The following is a 16158-nucleotide window of genomic DNA, read 5'->3' on the forward strand; positions in this document are numbered from 1 at the left end:
TTAACTGACTGAACCACCCAGGCACCCTTCCCCCCACAGAAAAGTTTTATTTTTTATGCTTTATTACTTCAATTAAGGATGTGACAGAATATGTATTATTAAGCAACACCTGGTTCAGAGCCTGACATAATATTTGCTGATTTTAATTAAAGATTTGTCTGTTTCTCAAGATTTGAATGGCTCATTCTCTCTACAGTGGTCTCACATCAGCAACATGGCTACGGATTGGCTGGGCAGTATTGTGTCCATCAACTGTGGTGATAGCTTGGGGGTCTATCAGGGAAGAGTGTCAGCAGTGGATCAGATCAGCCAGACCATTTCTCTCACCCGGCCTTTCCACAATGGAGTGAAGTGCCTCGTGCCAGAAGTCACCTTCAGGTGAGTGTCCTGACTGATTTCTTCAAATCTAGTCTCGTGGTCTGTGGAGCTTGGTTCTATTGCCGACGTTCTCTTGTATGGGGCTGCTTTTGAGGAGAGTCTTGTCAGGTGAGATTTTGCAGTCTTAACTCTTCTAGTCTAGCTGCTGTTTCAGCGTAGAGTTTGTGTTGTGTCATAATTAACTTTTAGCCAATGAATCGGGGTTTGTCAAATATTTTTCTCGTCTCTGTCAAGCACTCAATATTATTTAAGTGGGTCAAATTCAGAATAATCTATTTTCTTTCTCAGATTTTTATTATTTGTGTTTTCTTATATCTAAGGCCTTTATTGATCCTCCCCCCACTGCATAAATGTATCTCTCTTTTAGATTTGTATTGTAATTTATCTCCAGAAGCACACTGTCTCCAGTAGCTGAGGTCCTTAGTTACTGAAATGTATTTTTCTTTCTTTTTTTTTTTTTTTTAATGTTTATTTACTTATTTTGAGAGAGAGAGTGTGTGAGCAAGCATGAGTAGGGGAGGGGCAGAGAGAGAAGGGAAGAGAGAATCCCAAGTAGGATCAAGCTGTTAATGCAGAGCCCAACACAGTGCTTGATCTCATGAATCACGAAATCATGACCTGAGCCAAAACCATGAGTCAGATGCTTAACTGACCATGAGTCAGATGCTTAACTGATCTCAAGTTCAGTTGTCTGCAAGTTCAGTTGTTGTCTTCACATCCCTCTTTTCACCAGTTTGTCATACAGTCTTCCTTTCTTAGGTTAGAGCAACAACAGAACGGTCAGATGAGAGCTTCCTTGACTCTCTAAAAAGTACCTTCACATAATCTTTAGTATTCAATTCTTATTTCTAACCCCTTCTAAAATCTCAATAGAAGACATACCCTGTGTGTTCAGGGCTACCCTTGTCCTGTACGCCTCACATACTATCCTTTTCTGTCTCCTTTGACACCCTACTCCATGTCTTTTGTGTCTTCATTATCAACCTGTATACTGTCTTTCCCCTCTTTGCATTCCAACATTCCCAGCCTTCCCCCACAGTTCACACCCTCCAACACCCACGTCCACCCACAGCTTGCATGTGCCATTAGGTATTGCCCATCCTTTCCTTTCTCTTTATACCCACGGTTCTTTTCAGAGCAAAATAGTCTGTTTTCATTCCCTTTGTGGCCTCATTCTCTAGTTCTTCTTTCCCCCACCATTGTCTTTTTTTTCTAATTTTACCGTCTTGCTAAACTAGCTCTCGCTAGTTCAATGTTACAAATGAACTAATTGCCAAATTCTGCAGCAGTGTCTTCATTCTAACCTTAACTCAGATGCCGCCTGTTGAAGTGTTGTCTTTTAGTTCCTCTGTCACTCCTTTGGGTTTTCTTTCCATGTATTCTTCCATTCCTTTACATCCCCGACACCACGTTCCTTTTCTTCTACTTTTTTTTTTAGCGTTTGTTTATTTTTGAGACAGAGTATGTGAGTGGGGGAGGGGCAGAAAGAGAAGGAGACAGAGGATCCAAAGTGGGCTCTGTGCTGACAGCAGAGAGCCCTATGAGGAGCTTGAACTCACTGTGAGATCGTGACCTGAGCCTAAGTTGGATGCTTAACTGACTGAGCCACCCAGGCGCCCCTCTTCTACTCACTTTTTAAGATTGATTTACTCAAAGTTCTGTCTTTGATTCTTTTCTTTGTCTGTAATCTCTCTCGACCACTTCATGTGTACCTTTGTACACATTGAGACCCCAGATCTTTAATTTAGACCCATTATCTGAACTCCTGACACTTACTTTGTCTATTGGTCATTTCCAGGTGGATATCCCACAAAATATCTTTCTGTTTTTACACGTGGTGTAGGGCTGGACCCTGAGATCAAGAGTCGGATGCTCTTTCAACTGAGCCAGTCAGGCACCCCTTGCACAGAATATCTTTTTTTTTTTAATGAATATGTGAAATTTGCTCACATATTCTTTTTTTTTTTAATTTATTTATTTTGAGAGAGAAAGCGTGAGTGGGGAAGGGGTAGAGAAAGAGGGAGAGAGAAAGAAAACTAAAGCAGGCTCTGCACTGCCAGCATGAAGCTTGACATGTGGCTCGAACCCATGAATTGTGAGATTGTGACCTGAACTGAAGTCAGATGCTTAACTGACTGAGCCACCCAGGTGCCCTGCTCCCACAAAATATCTTAAATTTAAGATTTTCAAAGCTGAACTCATCATGTTATCTGTAGGTTTCTTCTTTCAAAGGTCTACCCTTAATCGGTAACTAATTATACCTTTCCGAGTTAGAAACTTAGGAATCATTGTAAATTCTTTCTCTTTGATTCTCATGCTTAGTCACCAAACCCTATGGAGTCCAAATGTCTCTTGGTTTCATCCTCCCCTCTCCATTTGTATTGTCACTTGCCCTGTTCGTTGCCTCTATTTCTTGCTTGATCTCCTCACTCAGTGTTCTTCCCGCTAGCTTCCACCTTCCCTACAGCCACTAGAAAAATGTAATATGAGTATGATCTGGCCCCCATTACCTCCACAGCTTTGCCTCCTGTCACTACTATCCATCTCCAGAACTTTTCCATCACCCCACAGTGAAACTTCATACCCTGTAAACACTAACTCTCCAATCTCCTTTTCCTCCAGCCCTGGTAACCAATTTTTTACCTTCTTTTTCTATGAATGGGACTATTCTAAATATCTCATATAAGTAGAATCATTTAATAATTGTCCTTTTGTGATGGCTTATTTTACTTATTAGCATACTGTCTTCAAAGTTCATCCATGGGGTACCATGTGTCAGAATTTTCCTCCTTTTAAAGGCCTGGTGGGGTGCCTGGGTGGCTCAGTCAGTTAAGTGTCCAACATCAGCTCAGGTCATGATCTCACGGTCTGTGAGTTCAAGCCCCTTTTCGGGCTCTGTGCTGACAACTCAGAGCCTGGAGCCTGCTTCGGATTCTGTGTCTCCCTCTCTCTCTGTCCCTCCTCAACTCACACTCTGCCTTCCTCTCTCTCAAAAAATAAACATTAAAAAAAAATTTTAAAGGCCTAGTAAATATTTCACTGTAAGTCTGTACCATATTTTGTTTATCTGTTCATCTTATAGTGGACACTCGGGTTTCTACCCTTTGGCTCTTGGGAAGAATACTGCTATGAACATGAGTATGGCACTATTAGTTTTGAGACTTGGATTCTTTTGTGTATTTCAGGGCAGGTGACATTACAGAATTAAAAATTCTGGAGATACCAGGTCCTGGAGAAAATCAACATTTTGGAGACCTTCATCAGACAGAATTAGGCCCCTCTGGTGTTGGGTACCAAATGGGTATCAATCAGAATGGCACAGGCAAGCTGGTGAAGAAGCCAACCTCTTCCAGCAGTGCCCCTCAGAATATCCCTAAGAGGACAGATGTGAAGAGCCAAGATGTTGCCGTTTCCCCACAGCAGCAACAGTGCTCAAAGAGCTATGTGGACAGGCACACGGAATCCTTGAGTCAGTCCAAAAGTTTCCGTCGTCGGCACAACTCTTGTAAGTTGGATCAAGTTGATGTTTCTTCTTACCCTTGTGTTTCAGGGCTATAAGGTTTTATCCACTGCTGTTCTGTAAACAAATTCTTTGTTACCCTAGTGAAAGGGATGCTGGTAAAGCTTCTCAAAAATACAGCATGATTCTCTTATTGTAGGTCTACCCCTTCAGGAGATTAAGGGAGAGAAAATAAGCTGTTAGAGACTCATACCAGCTCCTTACCCTCTCCCCCACTTAACTTCCTTCAAGAAAAGTCAGTAACCTGCCTGGAGTTCACGTGGACGAAAGCGATTATTGTCTTCAATCTGGTAACAGATGGTGGTGGTGATGTCTGAGTTGAGTCTACACTTGACTGTTCCAGGAAATTCTTGGCTAACTTGTGATTTGGCTCCCATCCTCAGAGGAAAGGAAGGGATTGGCGTATACATGTCTGTGATCGGACGGTCTCTGACAGACTACAGTTTTTTTAAAGTTTATTATTTTTTTTATTTTGAGAGAAAAAAGTGTGAGTGGAGGAGGGGCAGAGACAGAGAGGAAAGAGTGAGAATCCCAGGCGGGCTCCTCACTGTCAGTGCGGAGCCTGACGTGGGGCTCGAACCCATGAACTATGAGATCATGACTTGAGCAGAAATCAGATGCTCCACCGACTGAGCCACCCAGGCACCCCTTCCGACAGACTACAATTTTAAATTTGCTATATTCACTGTCCTTACTAACACATAAAGGAAAATATGCACTGGTGTGTTGATAGCCTAGTTGTGTTTGGCACTAACAAATTGTTGAATGCCATGTACTCACTATGGAACCGTAATTAATTCACTAGAATCTGGTATGCTTTTTAACGCATTCACTAGAATAATGTTATAAAAATGAATTATAACAGATTCACCAGAATCTGTGTGGCATCTGTGTTAGGGGCCAACATTTTTACATTTGAAAATGCCCTGATTTCATGAATAAACTCTTGAAATTTTGGAACTTAAAAAAGTGTATTTCAGGACTCATTCCTTCATTGCTTAAGTAACTGTCTGAATTGACAGTGAAAACCTGAGACTAAAATTGAATTGTTACTTCCACATCTTTTGAAAAACTAAAGAATGCTTGGATAGGAAATTTACTGTTTTCATTTAGACTTTAACCTTCTCTGCTTTGCTTTATTCTCACTTAAAGCCCTTTTTTCTTTACTGAAAACAGACTTGTTTGTTTAAAGTTCATGGAGTCAAGCAGCTTATAATCTCATGTGCTTAGAAATAACCTTCATTAGCATTTTTCCTAGTATTTTTTTCTCTGATTATTAACATCTTACTAAGGTAAATTTGTTACAGTTAATGAACCAATATTGATACATTATTATTAAGTAAAGTATTTTCTTCAGATTACCTTAGTTTTTACCTAATGTCCATGTTACAGACGCTCATCCAGCATACCACATTACATTTAATAGTCATGTCTCCTCTTACATCTGACAGTTTCTCAGAGTTTCATTGGTTTTGGTGACCTAGACTATTTTGATAAGTACTGGTCAGGTATTTTGTAGAATATTCTCAATTGGGATTTGATGTTTCTCTTGTGATTAGATTGGGGTTATGTGTTTAGGGTGGAAGACTACAGTGATAAAAGTTATTTTCATCGCTTCATATCAAGGGTATGTACTGTGAACATGGTTTATGACTTGATGTTGACCTTGATCACCTGGCTGAGGGAAGTGTGTATGTCACATTTTTCTGTAGAGTTCTCCCCACTCCTCCTATATTGGAAGGAAGTCAGTGTGCAGCCCACACCTCTAAGTAGAAAGTTATGCAGAGTATCTGTATACATTGTTTGGAATTCTTCTGCACCAGAGATTTGTCTCTTCTCCCATGTTTATTCAGTTATTTATTTTTATCAGTATGGACTTACAAGTATTTATCTTACACTTTAGGTTATAATTCATCACTGCTTTATTTTAGTGCTTGGCATTGGCCACTGGGAGCTGTTTTGGTTAGCTCCTGTTTTCCTTGGACATTTCCCCCATTATTGTGGGTAGGTTTTTTTCCCTAGTACTTCTTTACTTTCTGGCCCTACAAGATGCTCCAGGTTTATCTTCTAATCACTTTTTGTTATAAATGTTTATTTTAGAGAGAGAGTGCAAGCATGAAGGTGGGACAGGGGCAGCGGGGAGGGGGAGAGAGAGTCTTAAGCAGGCTCCACATGTAGTGCAGAGCCTGATGCAAGACTCGCTCCCACAACCCTGTAATCATGACCTGAGCCAAAATTGAGAGTCGGACACTCAACCAGTTGAGCCACCCAGGAGCCACATTTTCTTCTATATTTTTTGCCCTAGCCCTAGAATCAGCCATGTCTCCAAGGATCCCTGTTTATTTTATTGGAGAGTGGTATTATAAGCCATTACCTGGGTGCTAGCTATGCTCATTGCTGCTGGGTGTTGCCTTTAAAAAAAAAAAATTTTTTTTTAATGTTTATTTTTTGAGAGAGAGTGTGAGCAGGGGAGGGGCAGAGAGAGAGGGAGACACAGAATCTGAAGCAGGCTCCAGGCTCCGAGCTGTCAGCACAGAGCCTGATGTGGGGCTTGAACAACTCACCGACTGCGAGATCATGACCTGGGCTGAAGCTGGCCGTCCAACAGACTGAGCCACCCAGGTGCCCCTCTTTTTGGCTGACAGAGCAGGGAAATAGATATATGTATACTTGACCAGTGTATATACATGTATACTATTTTTATTTTTTATTTTTTATTTTTTATTTTTGGGACAGAGAGAGAGCATGAACGGGGGAGGGGCAGAGAGAGAGGGAGACACAGAATCGGAAACAGGCTCCAGGCTCCGAGCCATCAGCCCAGAGCCCGACGCGGGGCTCGAACTCACGGACCGCGAGATCGTGACCTGGCTGAAGTCGGACGCTTAACCGACTGCGCCACCCAGGCACCCCACATGTATACTATTTTTATATGTAATCTTCTGTACTATATGAAGCTAAGCATGAGTTCATACTGATGTCTCCAGCTAGAATCCATTACTACCTGCGTCACTCTAGCCACCTCTATTTTCTCATCTGTCACCTTTCACTCTAACAGTGAAAGACTGGTCTCCTACCACCTGTTGTCCATGGGCTTATAAATCATTTAGTTCCAGTGCACAGGTATAGCACTATTGGAATTACTAACCTGTATCACACTCCCTTCATTGACTTGTTTTATGCATTTGTAACAGATTGTTTTGTCACATTCTGCCTCCCATTCTGGCATCCTCCCACCTCAATGAATTTTTAAAAATTTGCGTATTTTAAGGCTTATTCTTTGTGCTCTAAGGTTCTGAGTTTTAACCTGCAGTGCCTTGTATCCATCATTACAGTATTATACAGAATCCCTTGTTTCACCAATTTAGTCTTTCCACTTTTTCCTCCATGACCTCTCCCCTGCCTCAGCAAGTACTGATCTTTTCACCGTCTTTGTAGGTTTCACCTTTTCCAGAATATGACATAATTAAAATTACACGGTAGGTAGCCTTTTGAGACAGGCTTCTTTCACTTAAAGTGCATTTAAGATTCATTCATTCATGTTGGGGTGTCTGGGTGGCTCAGTCAGTTGAGTGTCCGAATCATTTTTTTTTTAATTTTATTTTTTATTTTTTAAAATTTACATCCAAATTAGTTAGCATATAGTGAAACAATGATTTCAGGAGTAGATTCCTTAATGCCGCTTACCCATTTAGCCCATTCCCCCTTCCACAACCCCTCCAGTAACCCTCAGTTTGTTCTCCATATTTATGAGTCTCTTCTGTTTTGTCCCCCTCCCTGTTTTTAGATTATTTTTGTTTCCCTTCCCTTATGTTCAACTGTTTTGTCTCTTAAAGTCCTCATATGAGTGAAGGCATATGATTTTTGTCTTTCTCTGACTGATTTCACTTAGCATAATACCCTCCAGTTCCATCTACGTAGTTGCAAATGGCAGGATTTCCTTCTTTTGGATTGCTGGGTAATACTCCATTGTATATATATACCACATCTTCTTTATCCATTCATCCATCAGTGGACATTTGGGCTCTTTCCATACTTTGGCTATTGCTGATAGTGCTGCTATAAACATGGGGGTGCATGTGTCCCTTCGAAACAGCACACCTGTATCCCTTTGAAACAACACACCTGTATCCCGTGGATGAACGCCTAGTAGTGCAATTGCTAGGGTTGTAGGGTAGTTCTATTTTTAGTTTTTTGAGGCACCTCCATACTGTTTTCCAGAGTGGCTGCACCAGCTTGCATTCCCAGAGTGTCTGAATCTTGATAGAGTCGTGGGATTGAGCCCTGCCTGTGTTGGGCTCCACATTGAGCATGGAGCCTGCTTAAGATTCCCTCTGCCCCACTCTCCCACTCGCATTCTCTCTCCCTCAAGATAAAAAAAAAAAAAAATCATTCATGTCTTTGTGGCTCGATAGCTCATTTCCTTTTATTGCTGAATAATATTTCATTGTATGGATGTATCAAAGTTTGTCCGTTTACCTATTGAAGGGCATCTTGGCTGATTCCAACTTTTGATGATTATGAACAAAACTTGCTAGAAACATTTGTGTGCAGGTTTTATGTGGACATAGTTTTCAGATCATTTGGGTAAATACCTAGGAGTATGATTGCTGGATGTTATGGTAAGGCTATCGAATTTTTTTCCCCTTACCAACAATTATAGCAACTCTCTTGAAAGAGTGCAGTTAACGTCAAGCAAGTAATTTATTTGATCTTTAACAAGTCACTCTGGTAAAAAAGTTGGGTCACTCTCAAAAAGTATCCCCTGGTGGATGATGCTTCTGCTTTTGCTGTTTAGTCTGTTCCCTAGATTATTAAGTGCACATAAATAGGGTAAAGGGATCATGGCAAAAAAAAAAAAAAAATGTTATCCTCTTTCAGAGAACTTCTTCTGAATCCAGATTAGTTTGGAAAATGTCTGTGACCTGGGAATTTGATGATGAGATGTGGCTTGGAATTGGCTTGTGATAGGTAGAGTTGCATTTATTTGTTGTTATTATTATTTTTTTAATGTTTATTTTTGAGAGGCAGAGCGCAAGCGGGGGAGGGGCAGAGAGAGAGGGAGACAACAGAATCAGAAGCAGGCTCCAGGGTCTGAGCTGTCAGCACAGAACTCGACACGGGGCTTGAACTGACGAACCGTGAGATCATGACCTGAGCTGAAGTCGGATGCTTAACTGACTGAGCCACCCAGGCACCCCTCTTCAGTTCTGGTTTTTAAGTATTCTGTTAAGGTTAGTGATGATTGTTGAGGGATTCGTTAGTTATAGTTACCTAATCCAACATTTGTGAGAGATTTAGCACAAGCAGATTTTATTTTATTTACTTTTTTAAAGGTTTATTTATTTTGAGAAAGAGAATGTGTGCACATGCAAGTGGGGAAGGGGTGTGTGTGTGGGGGGGAATCCCAAGCAGGTTCTGTGCTGCCAGCAAAGAGCCTGACGTGTGGGTCCATCTCACAAACCAGGAGATCATGACTTGAGCCAAAATCGAGAGTCAGATGCTCAACCAACTGAGCCATCCAGGCGGTCCTAAGTTAATTAATTATATATTTTTTTACAGAGAGAGAGTGCAAGTGTGTATGTGGCAGGGAGAGAGAATCCCAGACAGGCTCCATATTTGTCAAGTAGATGAATGGAATATTAGTCCTCGGAAGCTGAGGGAAACCATTTGAGACTGGCTAAGGATACAGGTCTGTGTATGGTCTGTTCATTTTACCAATGATCCCACCATCCGAGGTCCTACTATAACTTCTTAACCTCCTTGGATGTGCCCTGGATGTGCCTTCTTGGTGCTGGAGCCCAAGAAGTTGAATTATTACCAAGGCCTAGAAGTTGGGGAGTTGAAAAGAAGGTTCCAGATGCTCTCCGTTATCTCTTCGTGAAGCCCATTGAGTCTGACATTAAAACATTTGCCATTGACCTTCAGGTGCCCTTTAGCGTGCTAAGTGCAGGACAAAGTTCCCTTTTACAATGTGTGTGTGACAAAAACCAATAAATAAGTGGCACTGAGGGTTACACAACAATGGGTTTGTTGTAAGTTATCCTGGCCAAAGGGCTTTTGTGCCAAAGGCTGGCAGCAAAATGGCACAGGAAGGCGGCCAGCCTCTAGTCTTAACACATACTTGGCCTTTGTAATTGAAAGGTAAAGAAATCTATGAAGCACTGTTTATCTTTTCCAAGGGAAGCGCTTTTCTCTCCTAGTGGCCAAAGTCCATTTTATTTTTTTATCCCCCCCCCCCCAATATTTTATTATCTTAAATTCTAAACAAGGGCTTTGCTGTTTAGTTTTATATGTATTATATTTCAAACAAACACGTTTTAATTATTTGCCAAAGGCCATTTTAAACATAGAGCCAGGCCCTTGGGCTGAGTAAGCCAAGTATTGAGACAGCTGATTCACTCAGGACTTCCCAATATTTGTATTAAAGTATGAGGAAAAGGAAGAATCAGAGACAACTGAGCATATTGGCTTGCTTTTCATTTACTTTATAATCTCTTATCTTTTTCTTGCTGACCTATGATGTCAGTATTTCCTCTTGGAAACCTTTTTTGCCGTCTACTTTCCTAGCAGTGTTGGGAACATAGCTGATCCTTGGTGTATATTTGTCAAATGAGTGAATGTAAGCTCTGTATTCAGAGTGTGAGAAAATACCTGATACCTTCTAAAGACACAACTCTGGTTTGGTTGCAAGTGATGTTTATAGAGTCTTAAGGCTGAGCCCAAAGTGGCTTCCTATTTTGCTGCTTTTGCCCTGTCTTCTCTCAAGCTGATAATTGCTTGTCTTCATCTGTCATTGTGATAGATTCAGGATAGTTCATTGTCCGTTCATACTGGGCATGACTGAACTCCTTTCCTCTGAAGCCCTTGCCTCATACCCCCTCTTTTATTATTGTTGACAGCTTCATCTTCCTGTCTTTTTCAGTCACGCAAAGATTTGATAGCTGCCTTTCTCATAGTTCATCTCAAGTTGCCTTTTCTTTAGTGACTTCTTTAGACTCTTGTTGTTTGTATGGGGTGTTTTTTTGTTTTTTTAGATGGTTGTTTTTATGAATTCAGAGATTTGTGTATTTATGGTAGACAGGGCATAGAATTGGGTGACAGGTCTGAATGACAAATTTCTGCCCTCTGTTTGCTTACATTGTCCTTGAGTTAGAGTAAAAACACAGATAACTGCAGAACAAAGTAGGTAGTATGGGGCAAGTGCTAGATGAACGGTACCCACACTGCTGCAGGTGGTCAGATGGGGGTGATCTTTCAGTTGGAGTAATCAAGATGGTGTGTTTGGGCTGAGTCTGTAACAGTAAAAATGAGAAATAGCTTAAAAGTTCATCAGTAGGCATGGTATACATCAATAGGGTATAGTCTATAAAAAATCTTCAAAAAATGTTTTTTAATGTTTTATTATTTATTTTTGAGAGACAGAGACCGTGTGAGTGGGGGAGGGGCAGAGAGAGGGGGAGACAGAATCTGAAGCAGGCTTCAGGCTCTGAGCTGTCAGCCCAAACTCACAAACCATGAGATCATGACCTGAGCTGAAGTCGGACGCTTAACCGACTGAGCCACTCAGGAGCCCCTATAAAAAAATCTTATAAAAAGATATTTGGAGAAATCATTCATGAAACAGAAGCTCCTAAGCAAGATAGCAAGGTACAAAACTTTATAAGATGGATGCATATTTTTTGACTAGAAGGGAACATGTCAAAATGTTAAGTGAATATCTGCAATTTTCGGGGCACCTGGGTGGCTTCGTCAATTAAGCGTCCAACTTCAGCTCAGGTCATGATCTCATGGTTCATGAGTTTGAGCCCTGCATCGGGCCCCCATGCTGACATTGCAGAGGCTGCTTGGGATTCTCTCTCTCTCCCTCTGTCTCTGCCCCTCCCCTGAGTGTTCCCTCCCTCCCTCCCTCCCTCTCTCCCTCTCTCCCCCCACACCAGAATAAACTTTAAAAAAGTTAAGTGAATATCTGCAATTTTCTGTATATTTTATGCACTATTAAGAACATATATTAACAAAAAGTTACTTCTAAAAAAGGAATACTTGTTTCCTGTTGCTTTTGAATTCCTTTTTTACCATTGTGCTGTACTGAATAGGTTTTTTGCTTTTGCCTTCTATGCTCGTTTTCTAGACATGATCCTCTGCTAGTTCTTTTCACTTTGCCTAGGTCTGTCAGAGTTACATGGTTTCCTTATTCTTGTCTCCACAAATACCATGGAATTTGGAATCTGACCGATCAGAGTTCAAGTCCTAACTTAGACATATCGGTTTGGAACATCCTTAGTTTCCTCATTGGTAGAATGCTAAGGTTAATTGGGTTGTCTGAAGATAGCTGAGATAATGTGCATATCAAAGCCTAAGATGGTGCCAGCTGCATAGGTTCTGCAAGTTGACAAGCGTTTAGCAGCATCCCTGGACTCCACCTTCTAGATGCCAGGAATATTTCCCAACCACCCCCACTTGTAACAACCAAAAATGCCTCCAGACATTGTCAAATGTCCCACTGGGGCATAATAGTGCCCCTGATTAAGAATCAAAAGTTCTTCAGGAATGAGGAAACCTTGTTATCAGAAACTGCTGTAAGATCTACTCTCCACCTTTCACCCCATTCTGTCTTCTTGACCAGTATTCTTCACGTGCCCATGCTTAAATCAGTTGTTGGCATGAGAACCACCATGATTGATTTAGAAATTTACCTGTTCCCTCCCCTGAGAGGAGGGTATGGTATCTATCTGAACAAAAATGGGTATTGTTCTGAGGAAGAGATCTGGACATTAGATAGGCAACAACAGAATCTGCTTACAGGGCAAAAAACTCTAAAATTGCTTACCTGTGGCAAGGGCCTATTGAAAGTGTCATGGTGGAAGATACAGGCAGTTTGACTGTTGGGTCTGCAGAAGTGATTGGGAATGGTAGTAAAGGGGGGTGAGAGTAACTTCAGGTGAGGACTGGGGCTATATTGATATTGTTCACCATTGACTCTCCAGCACTTAACACAGATCCTAGTGGATAGCAGATGCTTAATGAATATTTTAAAAATGAATATAGAAAAATACTGATCAAAATTCTGTCCTGGTGAAATGTGTTTTGGGTTCAGTGAACAGTGTGGTATGATTATAGGTACAGTTGGCTGACATAAAGAGACTCCTGGAGACCACCCCGATTCCTTTCTTTCAGATAAACTATATTCAGCTTCAGGGAAATTGTGCTTTGGCCTAAATAGTGCCTTAAAATAAGCATGAAGTATTTGACTCCTAATATTGATGTTATTAGTTCATTAGGTTTCTTTTACTTCCTTTTGTAAAAGTAAACATTTCTGTGACACAACTCCTGATGGGCTCACCAATTGATTGGCTTTTTTTCTACGATACATACATGCTATATACATGAGATATGAGAAACAGAGGAACAAATTAAAAAGGACTAGATAAACACGAAGTAAACTTTCACAGTAATACTGGTTTAAATTTGGTTTAATGGTTCAAAATGTTTTGCTTATTGAAAAATTAATATTTGGTTTTTCAACAGAGTGAATAACTATGAGTCATGGACTCTTTTGGAGGTGGTGGGGAGGTGGAGATATTTATTACCTTGATTGTGGTCGTGGTATTACAAGTGTTTTGCATATGTCCAAACTCATCAAATTGTATACATTAAGTATGTACAGGTTTTTCTGTACTGATAAAACCTCAGTAAAGCTATAAAAACAAAAATCAGTGTTGTACCTCTGAGGAGATGAAGCCCAGGTGCATCTTCTCTTGGCTCCCAGGACTGAATCCAGGGCAGCAATAGGACCTTGGCTGACTGTTTCTTTAGTAGTTTACCTTACTAATTTTGTGTTTTTGCTTTGTCTATAGCTAAGCTGTTCCCCATTGGTAGCAGTAGTGACTGGGGGTTTGGCTCTATGGTTTGATCACTTGATCTGTTTAAGGGGATTAATGTTTCTAGATACCTGCTTTCTGTTGGGTGAGAGACAATAGCCAATCTGGTTAGTCTGTTCTATTTGTCTACTTTGAGCTCAAGTCAATTAAGATTTTCATCCCCACTGGGAGAAGATGGGCCCTTTAACATCTATACTGGTCTGTGTTTAATCTTGGCCCATGTCTGAGATTTTAGGGTTGGAGCTGTAAGCACTATTTCTGTGTATATCTGTGTGTCTGTAATTCAGAAAGTTCTTTACCTTTACAATTTACAAGGGATGAAATAAACATGAAATATTTTTAAAGAATATTTTATTAATGGTTCAAAACTTTTTTGCTTATTAAACATCAATACTTGGTTAGAACAGGGTGATTAGCTGTGAGTCACTCATTTTCTTAAATCTTGGTATACCACTTAAGAAAATAGTAACCATACTAGTTATTTCAGAAGAAATTTAATAGAATTGGTTAAGTAGGTGTTAGAGGACCAAAAAAGCAAAAAGAGACATTGAGGGAGGGGAAACAGGGAACAGGCTGCTGTTATCAGAAACTTGAAGTTCAGAGAAGAGGCTTCTCAGAGCTGGTGCCATTAGTTCCAGGGAGCTGCACTGAAGCTTGTTCTGCCTGCATGAGGCGGAAAGGAAAACGGGAGACCGGAACCGACTGCCAGGGCAATGCTGGTGTGAACAGCAAGCGAACAAGAAGGAGACAGTCCCGTGTCACTCCTCCTTCCTTGTTCCTTCCACTCTCTTCACATGTCTGCTACTGGTAGTGGGACCTGACAGGAGGAGAAATGCAGTTGTGGAGTCTCAGCCCAACACCGCAGAGACTGAGTGTGGAGTTGAAAGACTAATAAGTGACACCCTGAACACTTTGAATGAAACAGAGGTTCAAAGAACCGGTCCTGGGTTCAGTTAATTAAGAAATTAAAAATTTTTTCATCGCCGGAAAGGTAGTAGCTGAAAAAAAGGCAAAACTGGAAAGAATACCTCTCTCTGAGAGGCCTACTTTTCCTGTACAGGGTCAGATGTTAAATATTTTAGGCTTTGCCGGTCATGAAGTCTCTGTCTCACATACTTAACGTTGCTTTTGCAGCACAGAAGTGGGCTTAGACAATATGTAAACAAATGAGTGTGACTGTGTTCCAAGAAAACATATTTGCAGAAACAGCAGTGGGCTGAATTTGGTGAGCGCCAAACAGTTTGCAGACTCCTGATGTAGAATATACACTTAGGGTGAGGTTAATCAATGATAGTCCATATGGATCCATGTTTGGAATAACCTTGATACTTTTTTGAATTTGGGAGACCATCTTCTTAGATCGGATCAATTTTTTAAAAATTTCATTCTAGCTAAAGAAGACCTGTAAGAGGAATCGGAGAGGTGTTAGCTCTGCCATTCTTTGGCTCACTTATGATTGCATTATTAGTATTATCTTTAATGCATAGTTTCTTTATAGGAATCTTTTTTAAGCCACTTACTCATTTTAGTATGCTTTAGTAGCTAAAAATGTATATAGTTGCACAACAGTGTGAATGTACTTAATGCCATTGCACTGTATACTTAAAAGTGGTTAAAATGGTAAATTTTATGTTAACGTACATTTTACCATAAAAAAATTGATGCAAGTCCATTTGCACGGATACACGTCCTGTTATGGAACATCACTCTTTCTTCCAACATCTCAAGTACTGGCAGTGATTGGCTGGCATGAAACCTCATAAGGGTGCCAATTTCTAGCTGAACATTAAATTCATGAAGCTTAATTTCTTATTCTTTTTAGTTGAAAGAAAAAATAGAGTATGAAATATCTTCTCCCTTCATCCCAGTGGATCATCCTTTACACTCCTGGGTATGCCGAGACCACAGGGCCAGAGACCTGTTTTCTAATAGTATGCTTTGATTTATATTGAGGCAGAACATTAGTCCTGTATACTGGACTTTTTTCTAGTTCTTCCCCTGCCTGCTTCTATTGCTGAGGGTGTTACCCTGACCTTGTATTTTCATGCCTGCTCTCCCATTCCTAATCCAGCTCTGCTTTTTTCATCCACATTTCTGTGATACTTCATATAAATTTCTGTTATAATTCTTACCACGTTGTATTTTAGTTGCTTGCTTATATATCACTCCTCCTTAAAAAAAAAAAGTTTATTTATGTTACAGCACGAAGCGGGGAAGGGCGGAGAGAGAAACAGAATCCCAAGCAGAAGGAGCTCGATTCCATGACCATGAGATCATGACCTGAGCTGAAATCAAGAATCCCTTGCCCCAGTAATGAACATTTGTGCTTCCTACAGTTTTTGCATGGGAAAAGGTCTCATGGCAACTTGTTGCCAGAGTTTT

General features: G+C 40.7%; 1 protein-coding gene across 4 annotated transcripts in view; it reads left to right on the forward strand.

The window, feature by feature from the left end:
- EDC3 (enhancer of mRNA decapping 3) overlaps positions 1-16158 on the forward strand; it is a 60489-nt gene that overhangs the window by 17453 nt on the left and 26878 nt on the right. For all 4 annotated transcript variants that reach the window (XR_007153345.1, XM_047864426.1, XM_047864424.1 and 1 more), the window contains exons 2-3: positions 197-378; positions 3564-3883. Coding sequence is in view for 3 of the 4 variants with exons in the window: in XM_047864424.1 (XP_047720380.1) it covers positions 197-378; positions 3564-3883 (502 nt within the window). In the remaining variant the exon portion in view is untranslated. The remainder of the gene's footprint in view (positions 1-196; positions 379-3563; positions 3884-16158) is intronic.

This window comes from Prionailurus viverrinus, chromosome B3 (genome assembly GCF_022837055.1).
Source record: "Prionailurus viverrinus isolate Anna chromosome B3, UM_Priviv_1.0, whole genome shotgun sequence".
NCBI lineage: Eukaryota > Metazoa > Chordata > Mammalia > Carnivora > Felidae > Prionailurus > Prionailurus viverrinus.